The sequence below is a fragment of the Cherax quadricarinatus genome, chromosome 1, assembly GCF_038502225.1.
Source record: "Cherax quadricarinatus isolate ZL_2023a chromosome 1, ASM3850222v1, whole genome shotgun sequence".
Taxonomy (NCBI): Eukaryota; Metazoa; Arthropoda; class Malacostraca; order Decapoda; family Parastacidae; genus Cherax; species Cherax quadricarinatus.
In genome coordinates, this window is record NC_091292.1 from 97813117 (window position 1) to 97830250 (window position 17134).

Consider the following 17134-nt stretch of genomic DNA (forward strand, 5'->3'; position numbering starts at 1 on the left):
AAGATCAAAATGAATTTTTTATGAGAGAGCCACAAAATTTGATTAACACAAGCCTATCCGATGTTATCCTGACGCCAAATGACTTCGAACAGGCGATAAATGACATGCCCATGCACTCTGCCCCAGGGCCAGACTCATGGAACTCTGTGTTCATCAAGAACTGCAAGAAGCCCCTATCACGAGCCTTTTCCATCCTATGGAGAGGGAGCATGGACACGGGGGTCGTCCCTCAGTTACTAAAAACAACAGACATAGCCCCACTCCACAAAGGGGGCAGTAAAGCAACAGCAAAGAACTACAGACCAATAGCACTAACATCCCATATCATAAAAATCTTTGAAAGGGTCCTAAGAAGCAAGATCACCACCCATCTAGAAACCCATCAGTTACACAACCCAGGGCAACATGGGTTTAGAACAGGTCGCTCCTGTCTGTCTCAACTACTGGATCACTACGACAAGGTCCTAAATGCACTAGAAGACAAAAAGAATGCAGATGTAATATATACAGACTTTGCAAAAGCCTTCGACAAGTGTGACCATGGCGTAATAGCGCACAAAATGCGCGCTAAAGGAATAACAGGAAAAGTCGGTCGATGGATCTATAATTTCCTCACTAACAGAACACAGAGAGTAGTCGTCAACAGAGTAAAGTCCGAGGCAGCTACGGTGAAAAGCTCTGTTCCACAAGGCACAGTACTAGCTCCCATCTTGTTCCTCATCCTCATATCCGACATAGACAAGGATGTCAGCCACAGCACCGTGTCTTCCTTTGCAGATGACACCCGAATCTGCATGACAGTGTCTTCCATTGCAGACACTGCAAGGCTCCAGGCGGACATCAACCAAATCTTTCAGTGGGCTGCAGAAAACAATATGAAGTTCAACGATGAGAAATTTCAATTACTCAGATATGGTAAACATGAGGAAATTAAATCTTCATCAGAGTACAAAACAAATTCTGGCCACAAAATAGAGCGAAACACCAACGTCAAAGACCTGGGAGTGATTATGTCGGAGGATCTCACCTTCAAGGACCATAACATTGTATCAATCGCATCTGCTAGAAAAATGACAGGATGGATAATGAGAACCTTCAAAACTAGGGAGGCCAAGCCCATGATGACACTCTTCAGGTCACTTGTTCTATCTAGGCTGGAATATTGCTGCACTCTAACAGCACCTTTCAAGGCAGGTGAAATTGCCGACCTAGAAAATGTACAGAGAACTTTCACGGCGCGCATAACGGAGATAAAACACCTCAATTACTGGGAGCGCTTGAGGTTTCTAAACCTGTATTCCCTGGAACGCAGGAGGGAGAGATACATGATTATATACACCTGGAAAATCCTAGAGGGACTAGTACCGAACTTGCACACGAAAATCACTCACTACGAAAGCAAAAGACTTGGCAGACGATGCACCATCCCCCCAATGAAAAGCAGGGGTGTCACTAGCACGTTAAGAGACCATACAATAAGTGTCAGGGGGCCCGAGACTGTTCAACTGCCTCCCAGCACACATAAGGGGGATTACCAACAGACCCCTGGCAGTCTTCAAGCTGGCACTGGACAAGCACCTAAAGTCAGTTCCTGATCAGCCGGGCTGTGGCTCGTACGTTGGTTTGCGTGCAGCCAGCAGCAACAGCCTGGTTGATCAGGCGCTGATCCACCAGGAGGCCTGGTCACAGACCGGGCCGCGGGGGCATTGACCCCCGAAACTCTCTCCAGGTAAACTCCAGGTATATTATATAATATAATATATATATATATATATATATTATATAATATAATATATATATATAATATATATATTATATAATATAATATATATATATATATTATATAATATATATATATATATAGATATATATATATATATATATATATATATATGTATATATAAATATATATATATATATAAATATATATATATATATATAAATATATATATATATATATATATATATATATATATATATATATATATATATATATATATATATATATATATATATAATATATATATATATATATATACGTGTATATGTGTGTATTCGTAGAGCATATATATTAGCCCAGGGCAATGTGTATAAATATATATTTTAAGCCAGTGTGATGTGAGGTGGAGATCAGCTGAGTGTTTTTGAATCTTGAAACGACAACAACAACTACTATTGTTGCTGTTGTTACCTGCTTTCAGGATGACACATGTACCTGAGTATATAGATAAATTAGGTGAGCTGTGAGTAATATTATTATTATAATTAGGAGGGAAGCGGTCAACCCGTAGGGGTTGTACAGCTCCTGGCAAGTGATGCTCTTGATTCACTGAACTGGATTTTGTTTTCCTCCCCCCTTCCCTTGGATCAAACTCGAGTACTTTCCATACTTCCAGGTGCTCTGTGATTCCCCCCTGTGGGTTTGGCGCTTCTTCCCTCCCATTAAATAAGCAGCCTAAGGAAGCGAATTTTTATTCAGGTTCAGTACCCCTTCATGAGAGGTTCTTGATCCGAGGAATTGAACTTCCTTGCATTTTATGACCCCCAGTGGGTTTAGTGCTTGCCCATAACTATAATAAAGTTACACTAGGTACTGTACTGACCATTGCTTTATGTTTTACAATACATACATAGAACCGGGATAAATATTTCGTTGAGACAAGACTTTTGAGTAGTTTTAAATATAGTTTAGATGTGTACATGAGTGGGTGTCATTTAGATAAGATTTTGTTCGGATTTTTAACCCTGGAGGGTTAGCAACCCAGGATAACCCAGGAAAGGCAGTTCGTCATCGAAGGACTGTCTGTATTATTTCCATTGGGGTTCTCAGTCTTGTTTCCCAGGATGCGACCCACACCAGTTGACTAACACCCAGGTACCTACTTGCTGGGTGAACAGGACAACAGTTGTTAGGTAACACGTCGAATGTTTGTACCCCTGCCGGGGATCAAACCCGGATCCTCAGCATGTGAAGCGAGAGCTTTGCCAGCCAGGCCACAGGGCTGATTTCTTTAGAAATGTAGAAATAAAGATACATTATTATTATATGTCTTAACATTTGCACAAGAAAATAGTATCTCCAATATAAAGTCAATTTAATATTGTACAATTCAAACTATAATTAATGGTCAAAAATCTGCTGAGGAAAGTTAATCTATTCTTACCATAGATGATATTGTTGCATTTAATACTCACATAAATAACATCATTTAACTAAGGATGATCACATAAATAGTAATTTTTAAATTTTAGGGCATAAAAAGACTGAACTTGTATCCAAGAAGAGGAGAGAGATGCAAGTAGGTCTAATGTCTGCTGCTCTTGTTTTCTGACAGTCAGCACTAGATATCTAGGATTACACTATACTCCTTTACTTTCTTGGTTTTTCCTGGATTATTAACCTGCTGGGGTTACTAATCTGAATAATTTCTCTTCTGTTAAGGACCTGGTCTTGTTTTAGCTGTGTATACAGTATCTTGCACATTGTGTTTATATGCTGATAAATATTTTACAAGTAATAATATAGGTGATGTAAGTAAAGCAGTTCGACCAAATACCTTGTACTGTATTTATTTATTTATTTAATAATTTGAACATACATACAGAGGTACAAAAAAATACAGGTAAGAGCAGCATGCCAAAGCCACTTGTATGCATAGCATTACGGGCTGGCTTAAAATTAATTTAAGATTAACTAAGCAATGATGTAATCAGTGATAAAACATTATTGTAAACAGATAACAATAAAGCACAAATGAGTATTACAAAGACAGGTCATATGGCAATTTATCTACAATAGGGACATGTTAATGATTCCTCTTTGGCAAGCTGAAGCTTGAGAAGTTTGAACAACCTGTTAGCTTGGTTTAGAAATTAGAATAGTTTATAAAATTTAGTATGACATAATGTGTTTCACCATGTGTATGTCATGCCCTGAGTTATTTATCATTCCTTATTGTGGATGGGCATATTCTTGAAACTGATAGATCAAAGAGGATTTTAGGAATTATTATTTGTTAATATTTCCAGCAAGCGTGCATGAGCGTGTTAGATAGGAGTGAATGGAGACGAATGATACTTGGGACCTGACGATCTGTTGGAGTGTGAGCAGGGTAATATTTAGTGAAGGGATTCAGGGAAACCGGTAATTTTCATATAGTCGGACTTGAGTCCTGGAAATGGGAAGTACAATGCCTGCACTTTAAAGGAGGGGTTTGGGATATTGGCAGTTTGGAGGGATATGTTGTGTATCTTTATACGTATATGCTTCTAAACTGTTGTATTCTGAGCACCTCTGCAAAAACAGTGATAATGTGTGAGTGTGGTGAAAGTGTTGAATGATGAAAGTATTTTCTTTTTGGGGATTTTCTTTCTTTTTTGGGTCACCCTGCCTCGGTGGGAGACGGCCAACTTGTTGAAAAAAAAAAAAAAAATCATTAAAGCCAGTTATGTTGCTCACTGACAATCTTGTTTAAAAAGTATAGGACCAAATTTCATACAAAACAATTCATACTGTAATATTACTGTACAGTATATACATACGGCCATAAGGAGCTCTGTTCAAAGATTATGTAGCACTGTATTGTGCTCCTAAAGTTTTTATAAGTAATTAATAAGTAACTCACTGAATGGCATGGGGTTCAAAACCATGGCAATCCAGTTGTAAAACCTTCATTTGTGGTCACAGTGGGGCCCATGTTAACCTTCCTATTGTGTATAGAAATACAGTGGCCCCCCGGTTAACGATATTTTTTCACTCCAGAAGTATGTTCAGGTGCCAGTACTGACCGAATTTGTTCCCATAAGGAATATTGTGAAGTAGATTAGTCCATTTCAGACCCCCAAACATACACGTACAAACGCACTTACATAAATACACTTACATAATTGGTCGCATTCGGAGGTGATCGTTATGCGGGGGTCCACTGTATACATAGTTGGATGAATCATACTAGGCCAGTATGGTATAGTGAATAGCACAATGGCCTGCTTGTTTTAGGATTTTCTTGCCATGAGTTCAGCCTCACTCCATTCAGTGATTTGTTTACAAATGTGTCATTACAATTTTGTGAGTCATAAATAAGAAGTGTTGAGACCTTCTTAAACAAGAAAAATTAGTACTTCTTATATCATTAATCTGGACAAGATCATTTTTTTAAGGTACACTACATATTGTTCTGTATATTATTATTATACATTTATACAGTTGTTGCAGTAAAGTCATTATTCAAAATACATTGTGGTAAATTATGTAGCTTTAACTTTGGACAACCTGTTTTATCTTTCAGTGCACCCTATTCTGGAAATCCGTGGCCGTGCTCTGAGTTCCCTTCTTCAGAAAGTTGAATTGAATTTGGTGACATGTGGCAGACTGAGCCAATACCCAAAGTTTCTTCCTAACCTGCTGCAATTATTGGACCTGGGACCCCACACTCTAAGATTTCAAGTTCTGAATTTGCTCTCCTTCATGTTTAAGGTTGTAAAACTAAATTGAATTAAATGGGCTTTAACCCATTGTGGTAGATGCTGAATGTTTCCTTATGATAAATTAGCCTTCATAACCTTGAAACCATGATGAGGTCCAATTGGAAGTAAATAGCAAACAGTAGTTGTAATGGTGTGGCTACTGTTTGTCTGTGTGTCTTGCTCGTAAAGAACTCTGTACTGTACTATATTTACAATTAACCCACAGTTTGTAGAGGAAACTTTTGACTTTTTGGTCCATCCTGGACTTTTTATCAAGCCACTACTTGATAATGGTTCAGCCATGGTGTTATTACTTATATTCAAAATTTGTGATATGTAAATATTTAATACAGCATAGTATTAATGAGAGAAAGCTTAAATTTCCATTCTTTGTAAAATGTAATACAGTAAGATGTATAAATACATTCTGTGATATTATATCTCAGGATGATTCTGCAAGAAGGCAGTTTGCTTCTCTTGGTGGAACTTATTATCTTCGTAGCTTAAAGGCAACTGCCCCTCTTGATCTCCTGCCAGACATTAATCATCTTCTACAAAAACTGCAAAATTGCCCACATCAAGCATCAGAAGATATAACATCTAGGGTAATCTTTAGTATTGAAATTAGTTACTTTTTCTATCATAAGCTTCCTAAGAGACAACTTTTGTAATGTGTGTGTTGCTTATTGACATACTTTGCATACTGTATTTAGTACCCAGGATGCTATCATTAAGGTTGCTATTGTGAAAGTTATATACATATATATGTACTCATATGGTTAGTGGAATACTGCACATCTTGCTTTTAATAGACTTGTCTATTTTTAGTCACCAGAGCTTCAGCCACAAGCGGAAGAGAAAAAGGGGCAACATTGGGCAGCACTGGATGACACTGAAGAAAATAGCCTTTCATTTACCAGTAATCAAGGGGCTAACTTTAGTGAAATGGGGTGAGTTAAGAATGATGATCCTGGTGTACATATATCTTCGCATGGCATCATAAATTACTTTAGATTTTATTATTCCTTCATTTAACTACTGTATTTGAAAGGGGGTTAGGCAGTCAGATTTGGACCAAAATTTCTTAAAATTGGTGATAATGTTGTCATTATTTACAGATATACTGTAGATGGAAGTCATATGGAAAGCTTGTTTGACCTAACTCTCCAAGAACCTTCTGCTACAGACCAAAATTCACCAGTGACATTTACCGTCTTTCCCTGGCAGGTGTGTGTGGTGACTGCGTGTAAAGCTTGCATGCAGCACTGCATTTTAAACCCAGATTTTTTATTCTAAAAATGTTCTATTTTTTTTTTTTTAACAAGTCGGCCGTCTCCTACCGAGGCAGGGTGACCCAAAAAGAAAGAAAATCACCAAAAAGAAAATACTTTCATCATCATTCAACACTTTCACCTCACACATAACCACTGTTTTTGCAGAGGTACCCAGAATAAAACAGTTTAGAAGTATATATGTATAAAAATACACACTATATCCCTCCAAACTGCCAGTATCTCAAACCCCTCCTTTAGAGTGCAGGCATTGTACTTCCCATTTCCAGGACTCAAGTCCGGTTATATAAAATAACCAGTTTCCCTGAATCCCTTCATTAAATATTACCCTGCTCACACTCCAACAGCTCGTCAGGTCCCAAATACCATTTGTCTCCATTCACTCCTATCAAACATGCTCACGCATGCTTGCTGGAAGTCCAACCCCCTCGCCCACAACACCTCCTTTACCCCCTCCCTCCAACCTTTTCGAGGATGACCCCTACCCCGCCTTCCTTCCCCTACAGATTTATACGCTCTCCATGTCATTCTGCTTTGATCCATTCTCTTTAAATGACCAAACCACCTCAACAAACCCTCTTCAGCCCTCTGACTAATACTTTTATTAACTCCACACCTTCTCCTAGATTCCACACTCCGAATTTTCTGCATAATATTTACACCACACATTGCCCTTAGACAGGACATCTCCACTTCCTCCAACCGCCTCCTCGCTGCAGCATTTACAACCCAGGCTTTACACCAATGTAAGAGTGTTGGCACTACTATACTGTCATACATTCCCTTCTTTGCCTCCACATATACCTCAATGCACCACTCACCTTTTTTCCTTCATCAATTCTATGATTAACCTCATCCTTCATAAATCCATCCGCTGACAAGTCAACTCCCAAATATCTGAAAACATTCACTTCTTCCATACTCCTCTTCCCCAATTTGATATTCAATTTTTCTTTATCTAAATCATTTGATACTCTCATCACCTTACTCTTTTCTATGTTCACTTTCAACTTTCTTCCTTTACACACACTCCCAAATTCGTCCACTAACCTTTGCAATTTTTCTTTAGAATCTCCCATAAGCACAGTATCATCAGCAAAAAGTAACTGTGTCACTTCCCATTTTGTATTTAATTCTCCATAATTTAATCCCACCCCTCTCCCGAACACCCTAGCATTTACTTCTTTTACAACCCCATCTTTAAATATATTAAACAACTGTGGTGACGTTACACATCCCTGTCTAAGACCTACTTTTACCGGTAAGTAGTCTCCCTCTCTTCTACACACTAACCTGAGCCTCACTATCCTCATAAAAACTTTACAGCATTTAGTAACTTACCACCTATTCCATATACTTGCAACATCTGCCACATTGCTTCCCTATCCACTCTATCATATGCCTTTTCTAAATCCATAAATGCAATAAAAACTTCCCTACCTTTATCTAAATACTGTTCACATATATGCTTCAATGTAAACACTTGATCTACACATCCCCTACCCACTCTAAAACGTCCTTGCTCATCCGCAATTCTACATTCTGTCTTACCTCTAATTCTTTCAATAATAACCATTCCGTACACTTTTCCTGGTATACTCAGTAAACTTATTCCTCTATAATTTTTACAATCTCTTTTGTCCCCCTTCCCTTTATATAAAGGGACTATACATGCTCTCTGCCAATCCCTAGGTACCTTCCCCTCTTTCATACATTTATTAAACAAAAATACCAACCATTCCAACACTATATCCCCTCTTGCTTTTAACATTTCTGTCATGATCCCGTCAGTTCCAGCTGCTTTACCCCCTTTCATTCTACGTAATGCCTCACGCACCTCCCCCACACTCACATCCTGCTCTTCTTCACTCCTAAAAGATGGTATACCTCCCTGGCCAGTGCATGAAATTACTGCCTCCCTTTCTTTGTCAACATTTAAAAGTTCCTCAAAATATTCTCGCCATCTACCTTATAATGCCTTATAAGGCCTTATAATGGTGATATTTTTTATTACTGTTTTTGTTTACTAATTACCATCCTTATTAATGGGAAAACAGATCTGCTTTCCATATATGATGATTACTTAAGTAGATTTTGTAGCAAACACAATATAACACAAACTAAGAACTTTTTTCAGGCCTTGACACAAATTGATCGCAAAGTGCTGGATTCAACAACGCAGTCATTACTCAGTCACAACGAAGCAGTAGTAGTGGCATCTTTGCATTTCCTTGATGCAATAGTGCTTAAAGATTTTCCACCTGAAGTTCTCCTACAGAGACCAGCAGTTATTCAGGTTAGCCTTCATTGCAGAAAGACACTAGTATAAACCAGGTAGGAGTTTCATTGTGCACATGTATGTATATATGTGTACTTGCCTGTTTGTGTTTGTAATTAATTTGCTAAGGCTCTTGCATTCCACCTCAACTCACAATATAAACCTCAACCCATCAGCACTCTTGTGAAAGCACTTCTTCCTGCTTATACAGTTTCATAGAAACTATGTCTTATTACATATTAGAGTAGTAAGGGGAGTGCATTTCGTGTTTGTCTTTTTTCCTCAGGCTACACATTAATTAAATTCTTTATCTTGGTTAGGTATACAGACAACCTAGTTATCCATTTGAACATGTCACATGATATACAAACTCTTACTGTATTTCACTTTATAATTCTTTCTAAGTTTACAAATGGTCATTTCATTCACACCAAACTCTGGTGTAAATTATTTCTCACATTCACCACCTTTAAATAGAGTGCTCATTATTACAACCACAAAATAGATCATACTTTTCACTTTAGGTTATCCTTCAACCATTTATGAAGTGCTTAACACATGTTCTTGAGGGTTTTATGTTGTAAATTTCCTTATGACTTGCAGATTGTGGCCTAAAGCCATGGGAGTGGGCTGATATCCTTCCTCTAGTGGATCTATCTCTCTTTTTTTTTACCTAGCCCTCAAGATCACTTAGTGCAGGGAAAACCATGGAAACTTAGCTGTCTGCCACACAAGTCCAGCCACTGAGGATGCAGCCAGTAGCCATAGGGAATCCTGAGATGTCCTGCTTTGAGTTGCCAGACCTATACAGTGGACCCCCGCATAACGATATTAATCCGTTCCTGAGAACTCATTGTTATGCGAAATTATCGTTATGCGAATGAATTTTCCCCATAAGAAATAATGGAAATCAAATTAATCCGTGCAAGACACCCCAAAGTATGAAAAAAAAATTTTTTACCACATGAAATATTAATTTTAATACACACAAACTGAAAAAGGCATGCACAGTTACATGACACTTACCTTTATTGAAGATCTGGTGATGATTGATGGGATGGGAGGAGGAGAGAGTCTTAGTGTTTAGAAGGGGAATCCCCTTCCATTAAGACTTGAGGTGTCAAGTCCTTTTCTGGGGTTACTTCCCTTCTTCTTTTAATGCCACTAGGACCAGCTTCAGAGTCACTGGACTTCTGTCGCACAACATATCTGTCCATAGTGGCCTGTACCTCTCGTTCCTTTATGACTTTCCTAAAGTGTTTCACAACAGTGTCAGTGTAATAGTCACCAGCACGGCTTGCAATAGCTGTGTTAGGGTGATTGTCATCAAAAAAGGTTTGCACTTTAAGCCACATTCCACACATTTCCTTAATCTTTGAAGTAGGCAACTTCTTCAATTTCTCTCTCCCCTCCTCCGAACCAGTTTCCTCAGGTCTGGCCTCTTGCTGTTGAAGTTGATCTAGCAGCTCATCAGTGGTTAGTTCTTTATTGTCCTCCTCCACCAACTCTTCCACATCATCCCCACTAACCTCCAACCCCAAGGACTTTCCCAATGCCACAATGGATTCCTCAACTGGCATAGGATTCCCAGGGTTAGCCTCAAACCCTTCAAAATCCCTTTGGTCTACACATTCTGGCCACAGTTTCTTCCAAGCAGAGTTCAAGGTCCTCTAGTCACTCCCTCCCAAGCCTTACCTATAAGGTTTACACAATTGAGGATATTAAAGTGATCTCTCCAAAACTCTCTTAGAGTCAATTGAGTTTCTGAGGTCACTACAAAGCACCTTTCAAACAGAGCTTTTGTGTACAGTTTTTTGAAGTTTGCAATAACCTGCTTGTCCATGGGCTGCAGGAGAGGAGTGGTATTAGGAGGCAAAAACTTCACCTTAATGAAGTTCATGTCCCCATAAAGTCGCTCTGCCACGTCTGTAGGATGACCAGGGGCATTGTCTAACACCAGGAGGCACTTAAGGTCTAATTTCTTTTCAGTTAGGTAATCTTTCACATTGGAGGCAAATGCTTGGTGTAACCAGTCATAGAAAAAGTCCCTAGTGACCCATGCCTTACTGTTTGCCCTTCACAGCACACACAAATTAGCCTTGAGGATATTCTTTTGCCTGAACGCTCTGGGAGTTTCTGAGTGATACACTAATAAAGGCTTCACTTTGCAATCACCACTAGCATTGGAACACATCAACAGAGTAAGCCTGTCTTTCATAGGCTTATGTCCTGGGAGTGCCTTTTCCTCCTGAGTAATGTAGGTCCTGCTTGGCATTTTCTTCCAAAACAGGCCTGTTTCATCACAATTAAACACTTGTTCAGGTTTCAGTCCTTCACTGTCTATGTACTCCTTGAATTCCTGCACATATTTTTCAGCCGCTTTGTGGTCTGAACTGGCAGCCTCACCATGCCTTATCACACTATGTATGCCACTACGCTTCTTAAATCTCTCAAACCAACCTTTGCTGGCCTTAAATTCACTCACATCATCACTAGTTGCAGGCATTTTTTTAATTAAATTCTCATGCAACTTCCTAGCCTTTTCACTTATGATCACTTGAGAGATGCTATCTCCTGCTATCTGTTTTTCATTTATCCATACCAATAAGAGTCTCTCAACATCTTCCATCACTTGCAATCTCTGTTTTGAAAACACAGTTGAACCTTTGGCAAGAACAGCTTCCTTGATTGCCGTTTTGTTGGACACAATAGCGATGGTTGATTGGGGTTTACTATACAACCTGGCCAGCTCGGAGACATGCACTCCACTTTCATACTTAGCAATGATCTCTTTCTTCATCTCTATAGTAATTCTCACCCTTATTCCTGTAGGGTTGGCACTAGAAGCTTTCTTGGGGCCCATGGTCACTTATTTTGCAGATAAAATCATCAAAAACACTGTAATAATACGAAATGTTCCGATTGTATGCTTGGATGTTACCGCGGAGGCTGGCTGGTAAACAATGCCACCGGCAGAACATGTGAGGCTGGCTCAGGCCGCACATTAGACGCGTCTCGGACGAATAGCGTTGAGCGGGTTTTTTAGCGGTATGCGAGGCAAAATCTTAGCGATAAAATGTATCGGTATGCGGATTTAACGTTATGTGATGCCAACGGTATGCGGGGGTCCACTGTATAACTTTTTCTCTCGTCAACAAATGTATGAGGATAGGGTATTATTTTGAGCACTAAATTATGTCAGGTGCCTTCCACCTGTCTCACTTTAACCCTTTGAGGGTCGACAGGCCCTCTCCGAGACTTGTTCTCAAGGTCGGCCAAATTTCAAAAAAAAAAAATTATTTTTTCTTATGAAAAGATAATCTTTTTCCCGATCATAATGACACCAAAAGTAAGAAATTTGATGGAAAACTTATGGAATTATGCTCTTGCGAAGTTAGCGGTCTTGATGATGTTTACGCATTGGCGATTTTGCCCACTTTGAGCTCTATTTTTGGCCAATTCCAATGTACTAGTCGACAAAAATCATAACTATTTTGCTAGAACTCTATTTTTTGTATCGAATGAGTACAAGAAACCACCCATTTACCGATTTCAACTATCCAATAAAGTGGTCAGAATTTAGCAATTTTGCCAATTTCACACAAATTTCAAAAGATGCCAATTTCTGAATAGGGTCCAGAATAAACAAGAAAGACATTCCTGGCACTAAAATAATAAGTTCTCTGTTCGTTAGTTACATCCCCAGGCCTCTCTTATATTTCTTTGGCTTTCCACTTTCAATTTTTATTCTTACAAAAAATAGAAGATTTACTGTTATGCAGACTACTGCATTAGTGTAAAAATGGTATAAATAATATCAGTGCACTTGTGAAAGAATATTAGACTCATCAGTTGACGTGTATTGGACGCTTGGCATGATTTGTTTACTTTTGAACTTTGGTAAAAATTTAACATTTCTGCTGCTTTGAGCTCAATTTCAAGGTACTTTTCATTGCAAAACCAGTCAAAATCATCTCAATTTCTGTAATATGTCTTCCATTCTATAAAATGAGACGAAGAAAACTAGAATACAACAATAAATACCATACGAAAATACAGTGCAAAGTCGCTGTTTTATTCCAAAAACACGATCAAAGTTTTTTTTTCTCATTATGCACTGTGTGCTGCAGGATTTTTTTTATACTGCGCACACTGACCACATAGACCCATTCTTTCATATGTAGGCCTACCAGCTTTCTCCCACTAGATTTGAGGGTGCTAGAATTTAGGCGTACTAGTATGTCAAAAACCCTGGGTTGTAAGCCGTACTAGTACGGCTGAAACCCTCAAAGGGTTAATGATGAGCATCGTATATGTAGCGCTTCCACTTTGATCACCATTGCCATAGATTTACATTTATTTCTCACCTTGACACAGTTATCATCGCTTTTACTGCTCTCAGGTGCCATGATTAGTATCCAGAGAAGAGATGGTGGTTGTGATATTATCCAAAATTGCTTGAAAGTCAGCGAGAGATCAGGTGCTCCAAGAAAGCCACTGTAGGTGACATGGGCAATTATTGAAGGTTGGGAGGGACGATGTCTGGTGAACCTGACTAAGACCTGAAATACTCTAGCCCAGTAGACTTTTTTTTTTTTTTTTTTTTTTCCAACAAGTCGGCCGTCTCCCACCGAGGCAGGGTGACCCAAAAAAGAAAGAAAATACCCAAAAAGAAAATACTTTCATCATCATTCAACACTTTCACCACACTTGCACATTATCACTGTTTTTGCAGAGGCGCTCAGAATACAACAGTTTAGAAGCATATACGTATAAAAATACACAACATATCCCTCCAAACTGCCAATATCCCAAACCCCTCCTTTAAAGTGCAGGCATTGTACTTCCCATTTCCAGGACTCAAGTCCGACTATATGAAAATAACCGGTTTCCCTGAATCCCTTCACTAGATATTACCCTGCTCACACTCCAACAGATCGTCAGGTCCCAAGTACCATTCGTCTCCATTCACTCCTATCTAACACGCTCACGCACGCTTGCTGGAAGTCCAAGCCCCTTGCCCACAAAACCTCCTTTACCCCCTCTCTCCAACCCTTTCGAGGACGACCCCTACCCCGCCTTCCTTCCTCTATAGATTTATATGTTTTCCATGTCATTCTACTTTGGTCCATTCTCTCTAAATGACCAAATCACCTCAACAACCCCTCTTCTGCTCTCTGACTAATACTTTTATTAACTCCACACCTTTTCCTAATTTCCACACTCTGAATTTTCTGCATAATATTTACACCGCACATTGCCCTTAGACAGGAAATCTCCACTGCCTCCAACCGTCTCCTCGCTGCTGCATTTACCACCCAAGCTTCACATCCATATAAGAGTGTTGGTACTACTATACTTTCATACATTCCCTTCTTTGCCTCCATAGATAACGTTTTTTGACTCCACATATACCTCAACGCCCCAGTAGACTTACCTAGCTGGAATACTTGTAGTGTTTCTTATTTTCGGAAAGGAGTATTTTAAATTGCATTTTATTGAAAAGGTAATTGTGTCGACCTTCACCTGTGTAGCTGGAAAGCCTCTGTACATTATCCTTTATATGTTTTTGTAGTTGAATGTTTGGGACTCTGAATTAATGAATGTGAGAATGGGCAAGGAGCTGAATGGATGGGGATTAAGAAGATTTTGTATGGGCAATTAAATTCCCATGTCTCAAATACTAATATAAAAACATACATATGCAGTTATATAAATGTATTGAATTTTAGTGTAGTTTTAGTTTAATTTAAGATCTGAAATGAATTATTTTTTTTACTGTATTGTACTAAAGTCATTTTTAATATGAAAATCTGCTATAATGTACAGTATATTTTCAGGCTGTTTATGGATGCATTGAGGAGGAAGGGGAGCTTGCATGGCGAGTACAAGGTCCTGCATGCAGCTGTTTACTGACCTTGACGCAGTTGCTGAGCAGAAGAATTGCACATTTCAAAGATCCACATCTAATGCCAGAAAAGGAAGAAGTGAGTACAACGTCTCCTCGCTTAGTGACATACTCTTTTACCAACGACTTGGACTTGCGATGGGCTCTCTGACTGGTGTGCATACCTAAATAATGTATATTAGAGCTGATTTCCTCTATTCTGTTTATTACAATATACAGTACACCACTATATAAACATTTAAAAATATACTAAAAAATGTTATAAATGATGCAAAGGTAACATTAAAACAATATCAGAGATGGTTGACACAAACCCACTACCATTATAGTGTGCTCCTTGTTTAGCGACGAATTAGTTTACCGGCGTGGTCTTAGGAACGGAACTCCGTCGTTAAATGAGGAGAGGCTGTATTTGAAATAATTGTCCTGGTTGCCCTCTTCTTTCTCATATATTGTTTGGTTTACTAACCAAGATTAATTTATTAAATCAATCTCTTGTAAGACAACAGCAGATTGATACAAAACAGATCAGCTAATTAGTTTCAAAATAAAAAAATTATAAAAAAATTTGCAATCGACTGATAAATGTGTAAAGTTTTTGTTAAGCATGACAAGTGTCATGTCGGGCATAGTTCAACCCTGTTATGATTTACATGTATATTTATACATCATGCACAGTTTCCCATTCAGATACACACTATATATACCTTATGCCCACTTTAAAAAAGTAGTCCTCCATAAAAGCCTATTTTATAAATGAAGTAATATTGAGTCTGATTTAATCAGATTTCCATTATACATATGTATTTAGAGATGCCTGTCTTGAAAGAATTCCAATTCATTACACTAGTGTAGTTTTCATAATGAACTTTGTGACTTGTAGATAAAGACACTGCATATAGTTCAGGGCATTTATTAAAGGAATGTTTCATATGAGTGACTTCATCAGTCATAATACAGAAATACATGTAACTAAGCAAGTATATATATATTGGCAGGAGCCAGGTGACATGAAGTAAGAAAGCAGTAATAGATCTGTTAATGAGATGGGTAATAAAGCTTTTAACCCCTTTACTGTCTCAAGCTCTAAAATTAAAAGTGCTCACAGTGTCCATATTTAAAAAAAAAAAAAATGAAATGGTAGAGTCTTCTCCTGAAGGTAATAACACCGAAAGTACAGAATTTGATAGAAAACTTGCAGAATTATGCAGGCGCAAATTTAGCAGTCTGGTAATTTACACATCAGGGATTTCACCATACTGGGCCCTATTTTAGGCCAATTATATTGCTAAGTTTAACCAAATTCTTAGCTATTTCTCACCATATATATGGTACAAACTATCACGAGGAAACGAAAGACTGCTTACCTCTTGACACCAGTCATGAGGGAGGCATTAGCTGAGTGTAGTTGTCCTCAGTTTCTTCCCTGGCCAAAATCCCTCCTATTGGACCTGAAATTCCTTTCCTGGGGGTCTAAGAGGACCTCTTTGAGAACCACTCATTTAGAGGCATTGATGTGAAGCAGGCTCTTGACCAGGCAATGTTTCCCTATCATAAACTATTGAGTACTTCAGTATTCTGTAATGCAGAGATGCATTATAGAATGCAGTACCTAAGCTCTCCAGCTCAACCATAAAGTAAAATATCAACATTAACACAAAGACCAGTCATCAGCATTAGCACCACAACCACAGCCATCGACAGCCATAAAATAACCACAGCCATCAACAGCCATAAAATAGCCACAGCCATCCTCCTTGACCCAGTAAGGCTACAGCAGCTTTCACTGATATAAAGATCAGTATGTACCAGCAGTCGAAAGAAATTGTTTTATGTAACCTTTTTATTTTTATTTTTTTTTATTATCACACCGGCCGATTCCCACCAAGGCAGGGTGGCCCGAAAAAGAAAAACTTTCACCATCATTCACTCCATCACTGTCTTGCCAGAAGGGTGCTTTACACTACAGTTTTTAAACTGCAACATTAACACCCCTCCTTCAGAGTGCAGGCACTGTACTTCCCATCTCCAGGACTCAAGTCCGGCCTGCCGGTTTCCCTGAATCCCTTCATAAATGTTACTTTGCTCACACTCCAACAGCACGTCAAGTATTAAAAACCATTTGTCTCCATTCACTCCTATCAAACACGCTCACGCATGCCTGCTGGAAGTCCAAGCCCCTCGCACACA

General features: G+C 38.7%; 1 protein-coding gene across 3 annotated transcripts in view; it reads left to right on the plus strand.

The window, feature by feature from the left end:
- The first annotated feature begins 1349 nt into the window (after positions 1-1349).
- Positions 1350-17134, plus strand: part of LOC128689176 (rotatin-like) — a 62330-nt gene continuing 46545 nt past the window's right edge. The window contains exons 1-7 of one of the 3 annotated variants that reach the window (XM_070085080.1): positions 1350-1729; positions 5289-5476; positions 5913-6071; positions 6295-6416; positions 6585-6693; positions 8896-9054; positions 14877-15023. In XM_070085080.1, the coding sequence (XP_069941181.1) occupies positions 5468-5476; positions 5913-6071; positions 6295-6416; positions 6585-6693; positions 8896-9054; positions 14877-15023 (705 nt within the window). In that variant the 5' untranslated portion in view covers positions 1350-1729; positions 5289-5467. Of the gene's footprint in view, positions 1730-2107; positions 2237-5288; positions 5477-5912; positions 6072-6294; positions 6417-6584; positions 6694-8895; positions 9055-14876; positions 15024-17134 lie in introns of those variants that run through there. The other 2 variants (XM_053777324.2, XM_070085069.1) reach the window with 2 other exon arrangements.